This window comes from Anoplopoma fimbria, chromosome 14 (assembly GCF_027596085.1).
Source record: "Anoplopoma fimbria isolate UVic2021 breed Golden Eagle Sablefish chromosome 14, Afim_UVic_2022, whole genome shotgun sequence".
NCBI classification, from domain to species: Eukaryota; Metazoa; Chordata; class Actinopteri; order Perciformes; family Anoplopomatidae; genus Anoplopoma; species Anoplopoma fimbria.
The window spans coordinates 8,487,128-8,501,735 of record NC_072462.1 but is presented as its reverse complement, the minus strand read 5'-3'; the positions used below and the strand labels follow the sequence as shown (position 1 = coordinate 8,501,735).

The following is a 14,608-nucleotide window of genomic DNA, read 5'->3' as shown; positions in this document are numbered from 1 at the left end:
CTACTGCATCTCTGGAGCTCAGCCACAGTGATCTTTGGGTTCTTCTTTACCTCTCTCACCAAGGCTCTTCTCCCACGATTGCTCAGTTTGGCTGGACGGCCAGGTCTAGGAAGAGTTCTGGTCATCCCATACTTCTTCCATTTAAGGATTATGGAGGCCACTGTGCTCTTAGGAACCTTGAGTGCTGCAGAAATTCTTTTGTAACCTTGGCCAGATCTGTGCCTTGCCACAATTCTGTCTCTGAGCTCCTTGGGCAGTTCCTTCGACCTCATGATTCTCATTTGTTCTGACATGCACTGTGAGCTGTAAGGTCTTATATAGACAGGTGTGTGCCTTTCCTAATAAACTCCAATCAGTTTAATTAAACACAGCTGGACTCCAATGAAGGAGTAGAACCATCTCAAGGAGGATCAGAAGAAATGGACAGCATGTGAGTTAAATATGAGTGTCACAGCAAAGGGTCTGAATACTTATGACCATGTGATATTTCAGTTTTTCTTTTTTAATAAATTTGCAAAAATTTCTACATTTCTGTTTTTTTCTGTCAAGATGGGTTGCTGAGTGTACATTAATGCGAAAAAAATGAACTTTTTCGATTTTAGCAAATGGCTGCAATGAAACAAAGAGTGAAAAATTTAAAGGGGTCTGAATACTTTCCGTACCCACTGTATATTTCAATTAGTGATATATGTTGTACAACCCCAAAAGATAACTCATGCAGATTCACCTTAATGACTCCGTCTACGTCCAAACTGGCAACCCGGCGACCAGAACAGTCAACCCTGTAAAACAAAAGGAATAATGAAAAAAAAAAAAAAAGAGAATAATTAATATTTTAGGTTTTGTTTTATCTTTATGTGACTTTAAAAGTCAGTCAAGTCATCCTGCTGGTAAAATCAGATGGTGTCCAATCTATTTACTGTTCAGGAACCAAGAAGGATACATTATCTGTGAGATAAATTATATTATTATTATTATATATAATTATATATTATTATATACATATATTCCCAGTCGACCACACATACCTAAAAAAAACAAACTATATCAATCCAATATATCCACTGTGCAATATACATCTTTGCAATATTATTATTATTATAATAATTCTGTCCATTTATATAATAACTAGTTATTGTTGTTCTTTTACCAACTTATTATACTTTACTGTGTGACTACTTATTTATTGTATTAGTTATTCTACTTATCTTTGTTATTTGTTTGTTTGCACTATCCATGATGCTGTAATCCTGCAAATTTCCCCGCTGTGGGACTCATAAAGGATAATCTTATCTTATCTCATACTGTGAGGAAGGGGTGGGTACAGTCTGTATTCCTCTCCCCTGTATGACCAGTTAAACAAAACTATGAGTGTGTGGAAGGCAGACCTGCAGTGCATGATGGAGGAGTGGTGTTCTCCGTACTCCTCCTGGCTGAGTTTGATGAAAGGCTGTTCCGCTGTAAGACCTCCTCCCTCTGCTCCTCCTACGCAGCTCCTACTGTATGAGCAGGGGTCAGGAAGTTCGCTGGAGGTCTCAGCAAGTAGCTCTCCCTCTCCTGTCTCCCCTATCTTCTCTGGTATCTAAAGATATCACATGGAAGGATGTTGTCGGTGTAAATGGAATAACTGTCAAGTCCAATTATTTACAACACCCTAACTTCAAACATAATGCAGTTCATTGGAATGGAATAGCTGTTCATTGCCAAGTGAGCCCAGGACATTTATTTGTACATCTTCATGAAATAGATGGTGCTGGAAGCTTGGTGTGGTAGTGACTGCTCATTGGTTAGGTGAAGAGCTACACTGGTTGGTGAGCTATACGGTAGCATGCATGCCAGGTGGTAACATGCCGACACTTGTCAGCCAACCTCTACTTTACTTGGTACCTCTACCTTATAACCACTTGGTTAGCTTGTTCACAATCAGACAAAAAGTGTATTCATGGGAATTTATTTGAAGCTGTCCTTAAATGTAAGTGACTACGCCAGGCTTTTGTTCACCCATATTAGTTCCAGGATATGTACTGTAAAACCACAACTTTCCATTTGTACATTTCTGTCTGTGTACAGGTTTAACAAACAAGATAAAACATGTTAACTAGTGAGGTAAAGGGGTGTTGGCAGGTGTATTTTTGAACTTTGGAGAGACCGAGGCTAACTGTTTCCTACTTCTTAAAGTCTTGATGCTTAGCTAAGCAAATCACTTTGCCATCCAAGATGGCGCCACGAATGGCAGCCTCTGTGTTGCTCTCTACGGTACTTATTCTGTTTGTATATTCATTTTATGCTCTCCTCATCTTGTGACACTCTACAGGGAGGAACTTTTGGTAACCTGTCATTTCTATCTAGTTTTACATTGAACAGGAAAGTTTTACAGAGCTTTTGGTTGGACGAGTTTCTGCTTCTACCAGACTTGTGGGGAAGAGGGAGCTGAGCCGGAAGACAAAGGTATCGATTTACCAGTCCATCTATGTTTTGTACCTCACCTATGGTCATGACCTTTGGGTAGTGACCAAAAGAATGAGATTGTGAATACAAATGGCCAAAATGAGCTTCTTTTGTAGGTTGGGTGGGCTCGGGAGTAGAGCTGCTGCTCCTTCGCATCGAAAGGGGTCAGCTGAGGTGGTTTGGCCATCTGATCAGGATACCTCCTAGACACATCCCTTTACAGGTTTTCCGGGAAAGTCCAACTAGTAAGAGGCCCTGGGGTAAACCCAGAACACGCTGGAGAGATTACATATAAAGCTGATTCTGATATCTCGTCTGGCCTGGGAACACCTCGGGGTTCCCCAGGAAGAGCTGGAAAGTGTTGCTGGAGTGAGAGACGTCTGGAATACTCTCCTTAGCCTGCTGACCCTGCGTCCTGGCTCCGTATGAACAGAAGTAAATGGATGGGTGGACCTATTTTGTATTCACTTCTTGTGTACATAACAGTCCTGTCTATCCTATACCTTTATTTGTTTAGCTTTGTTGTCCTTGTTCCAAGCTGTGATATATTTTTGTGTAAGTATATTAAGAGAGATGCAAAACACAGAATCAAATTCCTTTTATGGGTACACTTACTTGGCATGAAAATCTGATGAATCTGATTTCCAGGCTGCAGTTACTTAGCGTATATATATATGAAAATAAATAAATAAATAAATATATATATATATATATATATATACACACATATTTTCAAAAATGTTGAACTATTCCTTTTAGAAAAAGTGATTGAAGAAGGAAACTAGACTTTATAAAATGCACCAAACTGCTGTAACCACAGTTCTAGTGTCAAACTTCCCCAGTCCTACTCTTCAGGTACCTGTGGTGGTGGTTTAGAGAAAAGCTCCTTCCTCTCTTTCTCATGATCCTGGATTTTCTTTTGTCTGGGATGAGACGGCTGGTTTGTAGGCTGGTTTGTTGACTGTTGTGACTGGGAGCTCTTAGGTTCACTGATTGATGACTGGCTGGAAACTGGCTTCATCTCATTAGCTTGGACTGTCTCTTTTGACTTTGCAGGCTGGAAAAGACAAATTACTTTTAAAAACAGAAGATGATCTGGTCACAACCCTGTTAGCGCCTCAAATTTGAGGACCCCAAATATGGCTGCCAGATCAGTCTCAGAGTTAATGAAAGCACACACAAGGATTCACAAATCTATTTTCTCCAAATTTCCACAAAAATATTTTTAAATGCACACAAAAATATTAAACATTATATATAAATGTAAACAATATCCACATATATAAAAAAAAGATTCACAAAAAAAAAAAAATATATATATATATATATATATATATATATATACAGTGGGTACGGAAAGTATTCAGACCCCTTTAAATTTTTCACTCTTTGTTTCATTGCAGCCATTTGCTAAAATTGAAAAAGTTCATTTTTTTTCCCCATTAATGTACACTCAGCAACCCATCTTGACAGAAAAAAACAGAAATGTAGAAATTTTTGCAAATTTATTAAAAAAGAAAAACTGAAATATCACATGGTCATAAGTATTCAGACCCTTTGCTGTGACACTCATATTTAACTCACATGCTGTCCATTTCTTCTGATCCTCCTTGAGATGGTTCTACTCCTTCATTGGAGTCCAGCTGTGTTTAATTAAACTGATTGGAGTTTATTAGGAAAGGCACACACCTGTCTATATAAGACCTTACAGCTCACAGTGCATGTCAGAACAAATGAGAATCATGAGGTCGAAGGAACTGCCCAAGGAGCTCAGAGACAGAATTGTGGCAAGGCACAGATCTGGCCAAGGTTACAAAAGAATTTCTGCAGCACTCAAGGTTCCTAAGAGCACAGTGGCCTCCATAATCCTTAAATGGAAGAAGTATGGGATGACCAGAACTCTTCCTAGACCTGGCCGTCCAGCCAAACTGAGCAATCGTGGGAGAAGAGCCTTGGTGAGAGAGGTAAAGAAGAACCCAAAGATCACTGTGGCTGAGCTCCAGAGATGCAGTAGGGAGATGGGAGAAAGTTCCACAAAGTCAACTATCACTGCAGCCCTCCACCAGTCGGGGCTTTATGGCAGAGTGGCCCGACGGAAGCCTCTCCTCAGTGCAAGACATATGAAAGCCCGCATAGAGTTTGCCAAAAAACACATGGAGGACTCCCAAACTATGAGAAATAAGATTCTCTGGTCTGATGAGACCAAGATTGAACTTTTGGCGTTAATTCTAAGCGGTATGTGTGGAGAAAACCAGGCACTGCTCATCACCTGCCCAATACAATCCCAACAGTGAAACATGGTGGTGGCAGCATCATGCTATGGGGGTGTTTTTCAGCTGCAGAGACAGGACGACTGGTTGCAATTGAAGGAAAGATGAATGCGGCCAAGTACAGAGATATCCTGGAAGAAAACCTCCTCCAGAGTGCTCAGGACCTCAGACTGGGCCGAAGGTTCACCTTCCAACAAGACAATGACCCAAAGCACACAGCTAAAATAACAAAGGAGTGGCTTCGGAACAAGTCTGTGACCATTCTTGACTGGCCCAGCCAGAGCCCTGACCTAAACCCAATTGAGCATCTCTGGAGAGACCTGAAAATGGCTGTCCACCAATTTCACCATCCAACCTGACAGAACTGGAGAGGATCTGCAAGGAAGAATGGCAGAGGATCCCCAAATCCAGGTGTGAGAAACTTGTTGCATCATTCCCAAGAAGACTCATGGCTGTACTAGCTCAAAAGGGTGCTTCTACTCAATACTGAGCAAAGGGTCTGAATACTTATGACCATGTGATATTTCAGTTTTTCTTTTTTAATAAATTTATATAAATTTATATATATATATATATATATATAATCTTTTTTTTTTTATATATGAATCTTTTTTTTTTAAATAAATGTTGTGTTTCTGTTTTTCAAACCCAATGAGCTTTTAAACTCGAAAACGCCTGCCCCTCTTACCAGATTGATTGGTATGTCCTTCCTACCCACTGTAATCTGGCTTGGCGAGGACCCGGTGGTGAACTGAGGCAGCTTCCCCGGAGTGCGTCTCCCATGCGGCAGGAATGTAGAGAAAAAGTTTCTGGAAGGAGTGGTTGCAGTGCTGACAGGGCGCAGGCTCGACACCAAGTCCCTAAGAGGGAAGGGGGAGCAAAAAGTGACAAAGTTTATCAAAACAGCACTGAATGAGTACAAAATGAATCCAAGATGTAATAAGGTCAAGATTTAGGAGTATGCAGAGATTCAATAAAAGCAAAACAAAACCTTTCCCGATTTCTAATAATGCACACTCTCATTGTGGAGGCACTCTCAAAACAACAAAACTAAACTACAAAGGTTTGTTCCCTTTGCACTATGAAATAGGTAGATTGCAATGCTTTCATGGGTATCCTAAGCAGACTTGAACATCATTAAAGGCTCTTAGTCCTACTGCAACCCAAACAGTGGACGACAACAGTACATAATGAAATGCATTCAGCCAAGTACTGGAACTCATGGCATCTCATGTTGATAGGCCATCAAGTTTCTTCTTCTCTTGTTTAACAGAAGCTGCAGTTGGGTGGCTTAACACTGCCAAATACCATTTCTCTGAACTAGGAGCTTTATATTTGGAAATATAAATTGCATGGTTAACTGCCTATTAGATGATTACATATATGTAAAAAGTTGGGTATTATAGTCACCCTCTATTTTTGTTCGTGTGTGCAACAGCGCAACGTGCAAAATGGCTGAGTGAAGGTGAATATCGATTAGCAGGTGTGGTGATTATTAAATACTCTGTCAGCCAGTCACATCACTGGTCTCATGGTTCGAAAAGAGGCAATCATGGGTCCTGGTAATCGGAAGTCTCCATTAAAAAGCAGAATATGGAGTTATATCCGACCAGTCTGATGTGCATAGATGTCTGTACGGGTATAACTTGCTCAACACTGCTCATTATGTTTCACTGTATATGCAAGAGTCTTATTGGTAGTATTCATTGTGTACTATATCTGTCGGCCCAGTTTACAGTCCTCTGTTAGCAGTATGACTGTAGCATTCAGCAGTTTTGACTGCTTCAAAATTGTGCTTCAAAATTTTTCTTAAAAGTAACTCTGAGATGAAGATATACAATGTTCCTGGATGACAGCCTGTTACAACTTCACTTGTCCGAAAAAACAACTACAACTAAACCGTCCCGACATTCCCACCTCTTCAACACCTCTCATAATAATCCTGTCGGAAGATGATTAACGCCAAAAACATTAGAAATTGTTTTCATTTAAAAAGTCTTATTTTAGTCTCACACATCTGGCTTCTCTGGCATTCCTCAGAATTTCAGATTTTATTCTAAAAATCTCTACTTTATCCTCAGAATTCCCAGATAAATCTCAAAACTTAAATCATAATTTTAACTTTTCTGAAGCATGAGCAAAGAGCTTTAGCACCCTTCATTTAGCAGGAGATAAGTCATGTTATGCTCTGAAATTCTGGAAAAGGGTTCTAAAAGCCTTCACACTGAAACTTTAAAAATAAAATACAGATAAAACAAATACAGTTGGTCAATGCACTGACGTAAGATTGAACAACGAGCTAGCCTGCTAAAGCACAACATCAGAAAAATATTGTGTAGATAGAAAAAAAAAAAAAAGAAGAAAGAATCTGGTTTAAAAACACAAACTGCGATGGATAGAAAGGCCATTTAAAGAGAAGATACAAGATGGCTGCCAACTGTTACAACCCATAACACAGTTTTAGTTTTTTCATTGAAGAGCTTAAACTTATATAAAAGCAGAACATAGTTTATACCTGTTGATCTAGTATCGAAACAGTATCTTTATCAGGGTCAGTGGGACCATCCATATTTACATTTGGTTAAAAGCAGTTGGTTAAAAGCAGTCAATGTTCTTTTGAATCAACACACAGCACATTAAAATAAATTACAGAATGGCAGCCATCTTAGTTGTAGCCAGTAATCATTAAACACAATGATGTTAGTGTCTCACAGCTCAGTGTCTCCTAGACGGTCCATGTTCTGGACGTACACCGGCAGTTTGTGGTGGACTATCTCGTTTGCCTCTCTCTGGTCCCGACTCTCCGTCTGCAGGGCAAACAGCTGGATGAGATAGACAAGACGGACAGGTCAGATACAACAACAAAAAATATGATAACACATTACCATCTCCCCAAACCTCAGCATGGGACTGTACAGAAAAAAAACAGTTAACTTCAGGACTACCATCCAACCCACCCAGGGTGATAAACATCTCAAATTATTTAACAATTCAAGATTGTAAAACTAAATGTAAAGCAAGTACAAAGGCAATACATTACAATGGCAACAATACATTTAAAATACAGTTCTAAACCATAACGTGTGACCAAGAGCATCTTTAAAATGCCTATATAAAACCAAAAAAGTCACAAAAGAAAATCTCCACACAAATGCATGTATTTAACTGTTAACACAGACAAACATGTGTGTCAAGATCAAGACTATGAAGAGATAAAAACAAGACATTACATTACAGTCATTTAGCAGACGCTTTTATCCAAAGCGACTTACAATCAGTTTCAATTACATATCATTCACCCATTCACACACTGATGACAGGCTACCATGCAAGGTGCCACCATCAGACTAACTAACATTCATGCATCATCCAGTCCACACCGATGGCAAGCCTTCGGGAGCAACTTGGGGTTAAGTGTCTTGCCCAAGGACACATCGACTGCCGAAGCCGGGTATCGAACCACCGACCCTCTGATTGGAGAACTACCTTGCTCTCCACTACGCCACAGCCGCCCCACTAAGACGCTTATCTTAAATAATTCTGATCTGATAATGAACTCCTTAAACTAAATGAAACATTAAAAAAATGAAAGGATTTCAATATGATGGACTTTGTTTAACTAAATGTCTGGATAAATGGGGTGACTATTTTAAGCAAATGATTGACCTTTTCAAACTTAATGATGGGGCATTTTGAAAAACGCTGGGTCCTCCTTGAAACAAAAGTACGTTATTTATGATGGATCTTTTTTTTAAACAAAATTTCAAGACTTAAATGAGGTAACATTTTTAAATACAATATGAGCTTTTGTGAATCTTCATGGACCTGTCTTAACCATTAGATGTAAAATATGAACATTTTTAACTATTGTTTTTCATAAAAAACGAGAGTTAAAACATTCTTGAATAAATGTTTTTTTCATACTCACCAGCTGGCAGAGCTGTTCGTTCTCCTCAGTCAGGCTTGTTGTTTTCTGAACTTCAGCATCAAAACTCAGCAGAACAGGCTGGGGTGACAACCAGTTAAGGACTTGAAACCAGCAAATTCAGAGTTTTAATGACAAACAGACAAAGTGGATCAGTTTGGTGTCCTCAGAGTTTCAAACATTCACTACAACGTCCTCAATATTAAATTGAATGCAGCTACAAACTGGACATTTATCTGCAAACTTGTAACATCGTGGCTGAGGATTCAACTGAAGGATATGCATACACTGGAAGAGGACTGACAAGAAGTTGTGCAGTGAAACCAGGAAGGTGTCGGCCCACTGGCGAGAGAAGTACGCAGAGAAGGCGGGGTTCTGCTCGGGGGTGGGTATAAACGGCAAAATGAACCAATCACGCCACTCAACCTGAGTCTGCAGCTCTAACGCCTGCTTCTGGAAAAACTCCTGAGTCTTCTCGAGGTTTCCTTTCTAAGAGGATGAGAGGACGGAGGTATGGTTGTACTAGAGAGATTTTAAACAGTTTATAGCGACTGGTGTGCTTGATTTCTCTACATGATGTTACCTGGATGGTGTTGATGACGTAGTATCTGAACAGGCTGGTTCTCAGTTTGTTGACTGTGGATCTGTAAACATCCTCCAGTCTGCACAACAGACGTTTGTCCAAGTAAAGCCAGTACTCCTTCAGACCCAACAGGTCAAAGCTCTGAACAAACTGCTGTAGCTGATCGATGATCTTATCCACCTGCAAACAGCAGATGTTTCAGATTAAAGACAAACCTGAAAATAAACATAATTTTCTTAGGTTAGGGACAAGAACATTGAAACAAATTCTTCCATTAAAAAAGTTGCATTCATATATAGTACCCTGAAGCCTTTCTCCTTGTCGGCTTTGATATCGGTGTCCAGGTGTTTCAGAGTGCTGGTGAAGCCACGGTAGATTAGATACTCTCTCACATGTTCATCTGTTCTCTCTACTGCCGACCCCATAGTGACCTCTGATCCTGTGAGGTACAATATAATATGTTTACCTGTTAATTTACAACCAGAAAAAAAAATTTGGTCTTCTGTAATCATTCAGTTTAACTGTTCTGACCATAAGGTCTGAAGTTGTCTGAATGTTTCTCTATTTTATAGTTCATTTTTATATGAAAAAGAGATTATGTGAGAGGATAATTTTAGAGGAACATTACTATGAAGTCCACGCTGATTAAGTACTATTTTGCTTGCTGCATAGCAAAATACAATGCCTATAAAAAGTATTCACCACCCTTGGATGTTTTCCCCTTTTATACATGAAATCATGGTCAATATAATTTGGCTTTTTTGACAGGAATTTGCAAAAAAAAACCTATTTAATATCAAAGTGAAAACAGATTTTTACAAAATAACATCAATTAATTAAAAATATATAAGGTAAAGTAAATGATTGCATAAATATTCACCCCCTTCAGGTCAGTATTTAGTAGATGCACCTTTGGCTGCAATCACAGCACTGAGTCTGTGTGGATATGTCTCAATCAGGCCGGCACATCTGGACACTGCAATTTTTCTCCATTCTTTCTTGCAAAACAGCTCAAGCTGTCAGGTTGCTCGGGGATCAGGCGTGAACAGCTCTTTTCAAGTCCAGCCACAAATTCTCGATTGGATTGAGATCTGCGCTTTGACTTGGAAACTCCCGAACATTCACCTTGTTGTCTTTGAACCATTTCTGTGTAGCTTTTGCTGTATGCTTGGGGTCGTTGTCTTGCTGGAAAATAAATCTTCTCCCAAGTCGTAGTTCTCTTGCAGACTGAGTCAGATTATCCTCCAGGATTTGGCGATATTTTTCTGCATTCATGTTCCCCTCTACCTTTACAAGCCTTCCAGGGCCTGCTGCTGAGAAGAACCCCCAGAGCATGACGCTGCCACCACCATGCTTCACGGTGGAGATGGTGTGTTTGTGGTGATGTGCAGTGTTTGGTGTTTGCCAAACATAGCGTCTAGTCTGATGGCCAAAAAGCTAAATTTTTGTCTCATCAGACCAAAGAACCTTGTTCCAATTGACCTTGGAGTCACACATGCCTTTGGGAGAATTCCAGGCGAGATTTCATATGAGCTTTATCCAACAGTGGCTTTCTCTTTGCCACTCTCCCATAGAGCTTCGACTGGTGAAGAACCCGGGCAACAGTTGTTGTATGTACAGTCTCTCCCATCTGAGCCACTGAAGCTTTTAACTCCTTCAGAGTGGTCGTAGGTGTCTTGGTGGCCTCCCTCACCAGTCTTCTTCTTGCCCGGTCACTCAGTTTGTGAGGACGGCCAGCTCTAGGCAGATTTAAACAAGTGCCATACTCCTTCCATTTCTTAATGATGGATTTAACTTAACTCTGTGGGATGTCCAGTGAGTTGGAAATCTTTTTGTAGCCATCTCCTGACTTATACTTTTCAATTATCTTTTCTCTGAGTTGCTTGGAGTGTTCTTTTGTCTTCATGTTGCAATTGTATCAGGAATACTGATGAACCAGAGACTGGACCTCCCAGACACAAGTGTTTTTGTACTATAATCACTTGACACACATCAACTGCACTCAGGTGATCTCCATTTCACTAATTGTGACACCGCTGGCATCAACTAGCTGGGCCTCTGTTGAATTAGGTCAGTCACTTTAAAGGGGGTGAATATTTATGCAAACACATATTTTACACTATATATTTTTAATTAATTGACATTAGTTTGTAAAAATCTGTTTTTACTTTGACATGAAAGAAGCTTTTTTTGCAGATTCTTGTCAAAAAAGCCAAATTATATTGACCATGATTTCATGTATAAAAGCAACAAAAGGGGAAAACATCCAAGGGGGGTGAATACTTTTTATTGGCATTGTAGTACCTCTTATCAAGTTCAAATAATTTTCTGCAATTGATTACTCATTTATGTCCCCCATCTGAAGTCCTATATGAATTTACATTTTATTTTTCCATACTCTAATGTGGAAATATTTCAAATACAAAAACTGACTTTTTCTCTGAGGACTGGGGAAGAAAATTGGATCGTCTTCACTGCAAACGAGGAAGCACTCATATCTGCATTTGTACAACATTTATGACACTATAAATGAGTACAGAATGTTTAGCCTACTTGGTTGATCTGTATTATTGGTGTTGCCTTTTTTTTTATATCCTAAAATTGTTCTCAATAACAAATGTATAAAAAAGAAAAAACAGAACAAATCCTGATATCAATTCTTCATATTCATACTGATCATAAGAGAAATTACATATGATAATGTCATGAACAACCAATAATAGCCACCTAAACAGCATCACAATATCTATCAAATGAGTTAAGTTAGTGTTATTTAGACCAGAGATATGGGACTGCAATTGACGACATGAGACTACCGCTGACAAATTAATAAAAAAACATACTGCTACAATGATGATTTTTTTTGTTAAGTTTTGGTGAAAGACGGAACCTGCCAAAATAAAATATGAATTGATAAATTACTTGATATATAAATATGCAATTTAATGTACCAAATATAGTATTAAGAGTAAATGCAGGCATTATTGAATTGATAAAATGGGACATACATTGATATTTATGTTTTAATTTGCTTCTTTATCTATTCACCTTTGTATTTGTTTATGTTTATTCATCTTATCTATTTAATTTTCACTTTTATCTATTGATTTATTTATTTTCATTAACTGTGACATTTATTAATTTTTTTAATATAAATTTTAGATGCGCTTTTAGTTAATGTATTAATTATCTAATTTATGTATTAATTTAGCATTGTATTGCTCTGTCAATCAACAAATATTCGAAACTTAACGGCATGACACACAGTTCCCTTATTGGCATAATGAAGCAGAAATGCATTGAGAAATGTAATAAATTCAAATAATTCAGAGGTCAATAAGTTTGGGGAAATAAAAACGGGTAAAAATGCAAAGGAAAAAACAATGCATAGATTAACTAATAAACAAAAACATGAAAAAAAACCATGAACATTTAATTAAATAATGAATAAATTAACTTTATATATTTTTTACGTCAGTTCATGAAAATAAATAACTAAGTAGAATATTAAATAGAAGAGTGGATGAATACATAATTAATACAAATTTATAAATATATAAAGAAGCACATTAAAACATAATATAATTTTTTTGTCATATTTTATCAATAAATCAATGCCTAGACTTGTTTTTTATGTTATTTTTCGTATATTAACTTTCATACTGATATATTTTTCAAGACATTCATTTATTTGTTTATTTTGGCAGGTTACGTTCTCCACAATTTCTACACAACTGCTTAGTATTATGCAAACACACTTCGGTTCATGTTAATCCTAAAGTACAAGTTCTGTACTTTCTCCAATTTCAGGCTTCTTTGGCCGGAGTAGCTTTGGCCTATATTGTAGTATAACTGCTCTTCTTTTGTTACACACGTAAATAACGAAGTAAAATGTTGTCGGTTTCTGCAGTTAGTAATTTTGATTGCTTCCGCTCTTATTTGACAAAAAACGTTCATGCCAAACCAAGTTAAAAAATCTGATAAAGTGGACACATGGAGCTATACGATTAAATAAACCGTTGCATTCAATCAACATCTGAGTTAACACCATACATTGGCAACGTCGCTCAAGATACCTGTTAAATTATTTAATATACTTTTAAAAAAGTGTCCCAAAAGCTAAAGTTAATGTTGGTACCTAGATTCACAAAAATGTGTAATACTTGAAAGGTTGCATATGCCAAAATAGCATACGTATCGCATTAATACAAGAAAGGCCTTAAATCGTGTCTTAATATTTACGCACCTCGGCTGATAATCAAGAGTATCTTCAAGAGCAAATTTGTATTGTAGTTCGGTTTCTTCGTACTAAACAACAGTACGTACCACCGTGAAACCTTCAAACTGCGAAAACGGAATTAACGTTATTTAGATCCAAGTAACACAGCACCTGCTCCTCTGTCATAATCTGAATGTATTAAGATGTGAAATATTTCAAACAACAAAGATACAATTCTGTTCCGGTTGTGTTTGTTATCTAGCAGTCATATGACGAGGTCTTCTTCTACTTGTTTTTCCTTCCTTGTCTTCTTCGTTTTGTTTAATGTCGGCTGACAACTATCGGTAAAGGTGCATTACCGCCACCTACTATGCTGGAGTATGAGCCACAGTTCCCGATTCCCTAAGAACTAGGAGAAAACATACAAATGGTAAAAAATAGCAACTTGTATTATTCCAGTTTCTTTGGAAATAAGGCAAGGCTTTATATTTTACGTACTACAAAAACAAAATGAATTCTTAAGACTCAATACTCCCACCCCACAATTCCTTAATTCCCTCGTTTTTGTGCTACATTGTCCTCTTGGAGTTAAAGACAACACGTTCAACTGCTTCTTCTTACATTCACAAAGGACTGATGGATGTTTCCCTACTACTTGCATTGTTATATGCAACCCTGTGTGCCGTAACCTTGGTCTTGATCTGATTGTTTGCTTTCTGGAGTTTTTTGGTCCGTGGATCCCTTTGCCATTATTCAAGATGTATAATGATGTATAATGAACAATGTCAGATTAGGGATATTGCCTAATTTCATTGGTGTACTGGTGCCACTGCAAATGTATTCTGATACGTGTGAGTTTGTTCTCCGATAGTCGATGCTGCTTAAACGCGTTAACGCTTTGTCTGTGTTAATGTCGCATTGAATGAACACGTGCAATGAAATTGGGCGCACCAAAACCGCATCTTGTTCGATTATCCAATTTGAACAATGAAAATTGAGTCGAGGAAGTCGAGACGAGAGCCGAAAACAGACACAGTTTGCCTTCAAAGTAAGTAGTAAGTAAGTAGTGTCCTCTCCAGCAATACATTTAAGGAAAGGTAAAAAAAATAATAAGCAGTTTGCCTAAATAATGAAAATACTATATAACTGTTACAAAGTCAAAC

General features: G+C 38.1%; 1 protein-coding gene across 3 annotated transcripts in view; it reads right to left on the bottom strand.

The window, feature by feature from the left end:
- Positions 1–13,756, bottom strand: part of wdr91 (WD repeat domain 91) — a 41,797-nt gene extending 28,041 nt beyond the window's left edge. The window contains exons 1-11 of one of the 3 annotated variants that reach the window (XM_054612351.1): positions 13,678–13,756; positions 13,473–13,570; positions 9,529–9,665; positions 9,227–9,406; positions 8,926–9,132; positions 8,647–8,730; positions 7,431–7,540; positions 5,407–5,578; positions 3,308–3,505; positions 1,389–1,582; positions 728–782 (exon numbers count right to left, since the gene is read on the bottom strand). In XM_054612351.1, coding sequence (XP_054468326.1) covers positions 728–782; positions 1,389–1,582; positions 3,308–3,505; positions 5,407–5,578; positions 7,431–7,540; positions 8,647–8,730; positions 8,926–9,132; positions 9,227–9,406; positions 9,529–9,651 — 1,323 coding nt within the window. In that variant the 5' untranslated portion in view covers positions 9,652–9,665; positions 13,473–13,570; positions 13,678–13,756. Of the gene's footprint in view, positions 1–727; positions 783–1,388; positions 1,583–3,307; positions 3,506–5,406; positions 5,579–7,430; positions 7,541–8,646; positions 8,731–8,925; positions 9,133–9,226; positions 9,407–9,528; positions 9,666–13,472 lie in introns of all 3 variants that reach the window. The other 2 variants (XM_054612350.1, XM_054612352.1) reach the window with 2 other exon arrangements.
- Between the last annotated feature and the right edge of the window lie 852 nt (positions 13,757–14,608).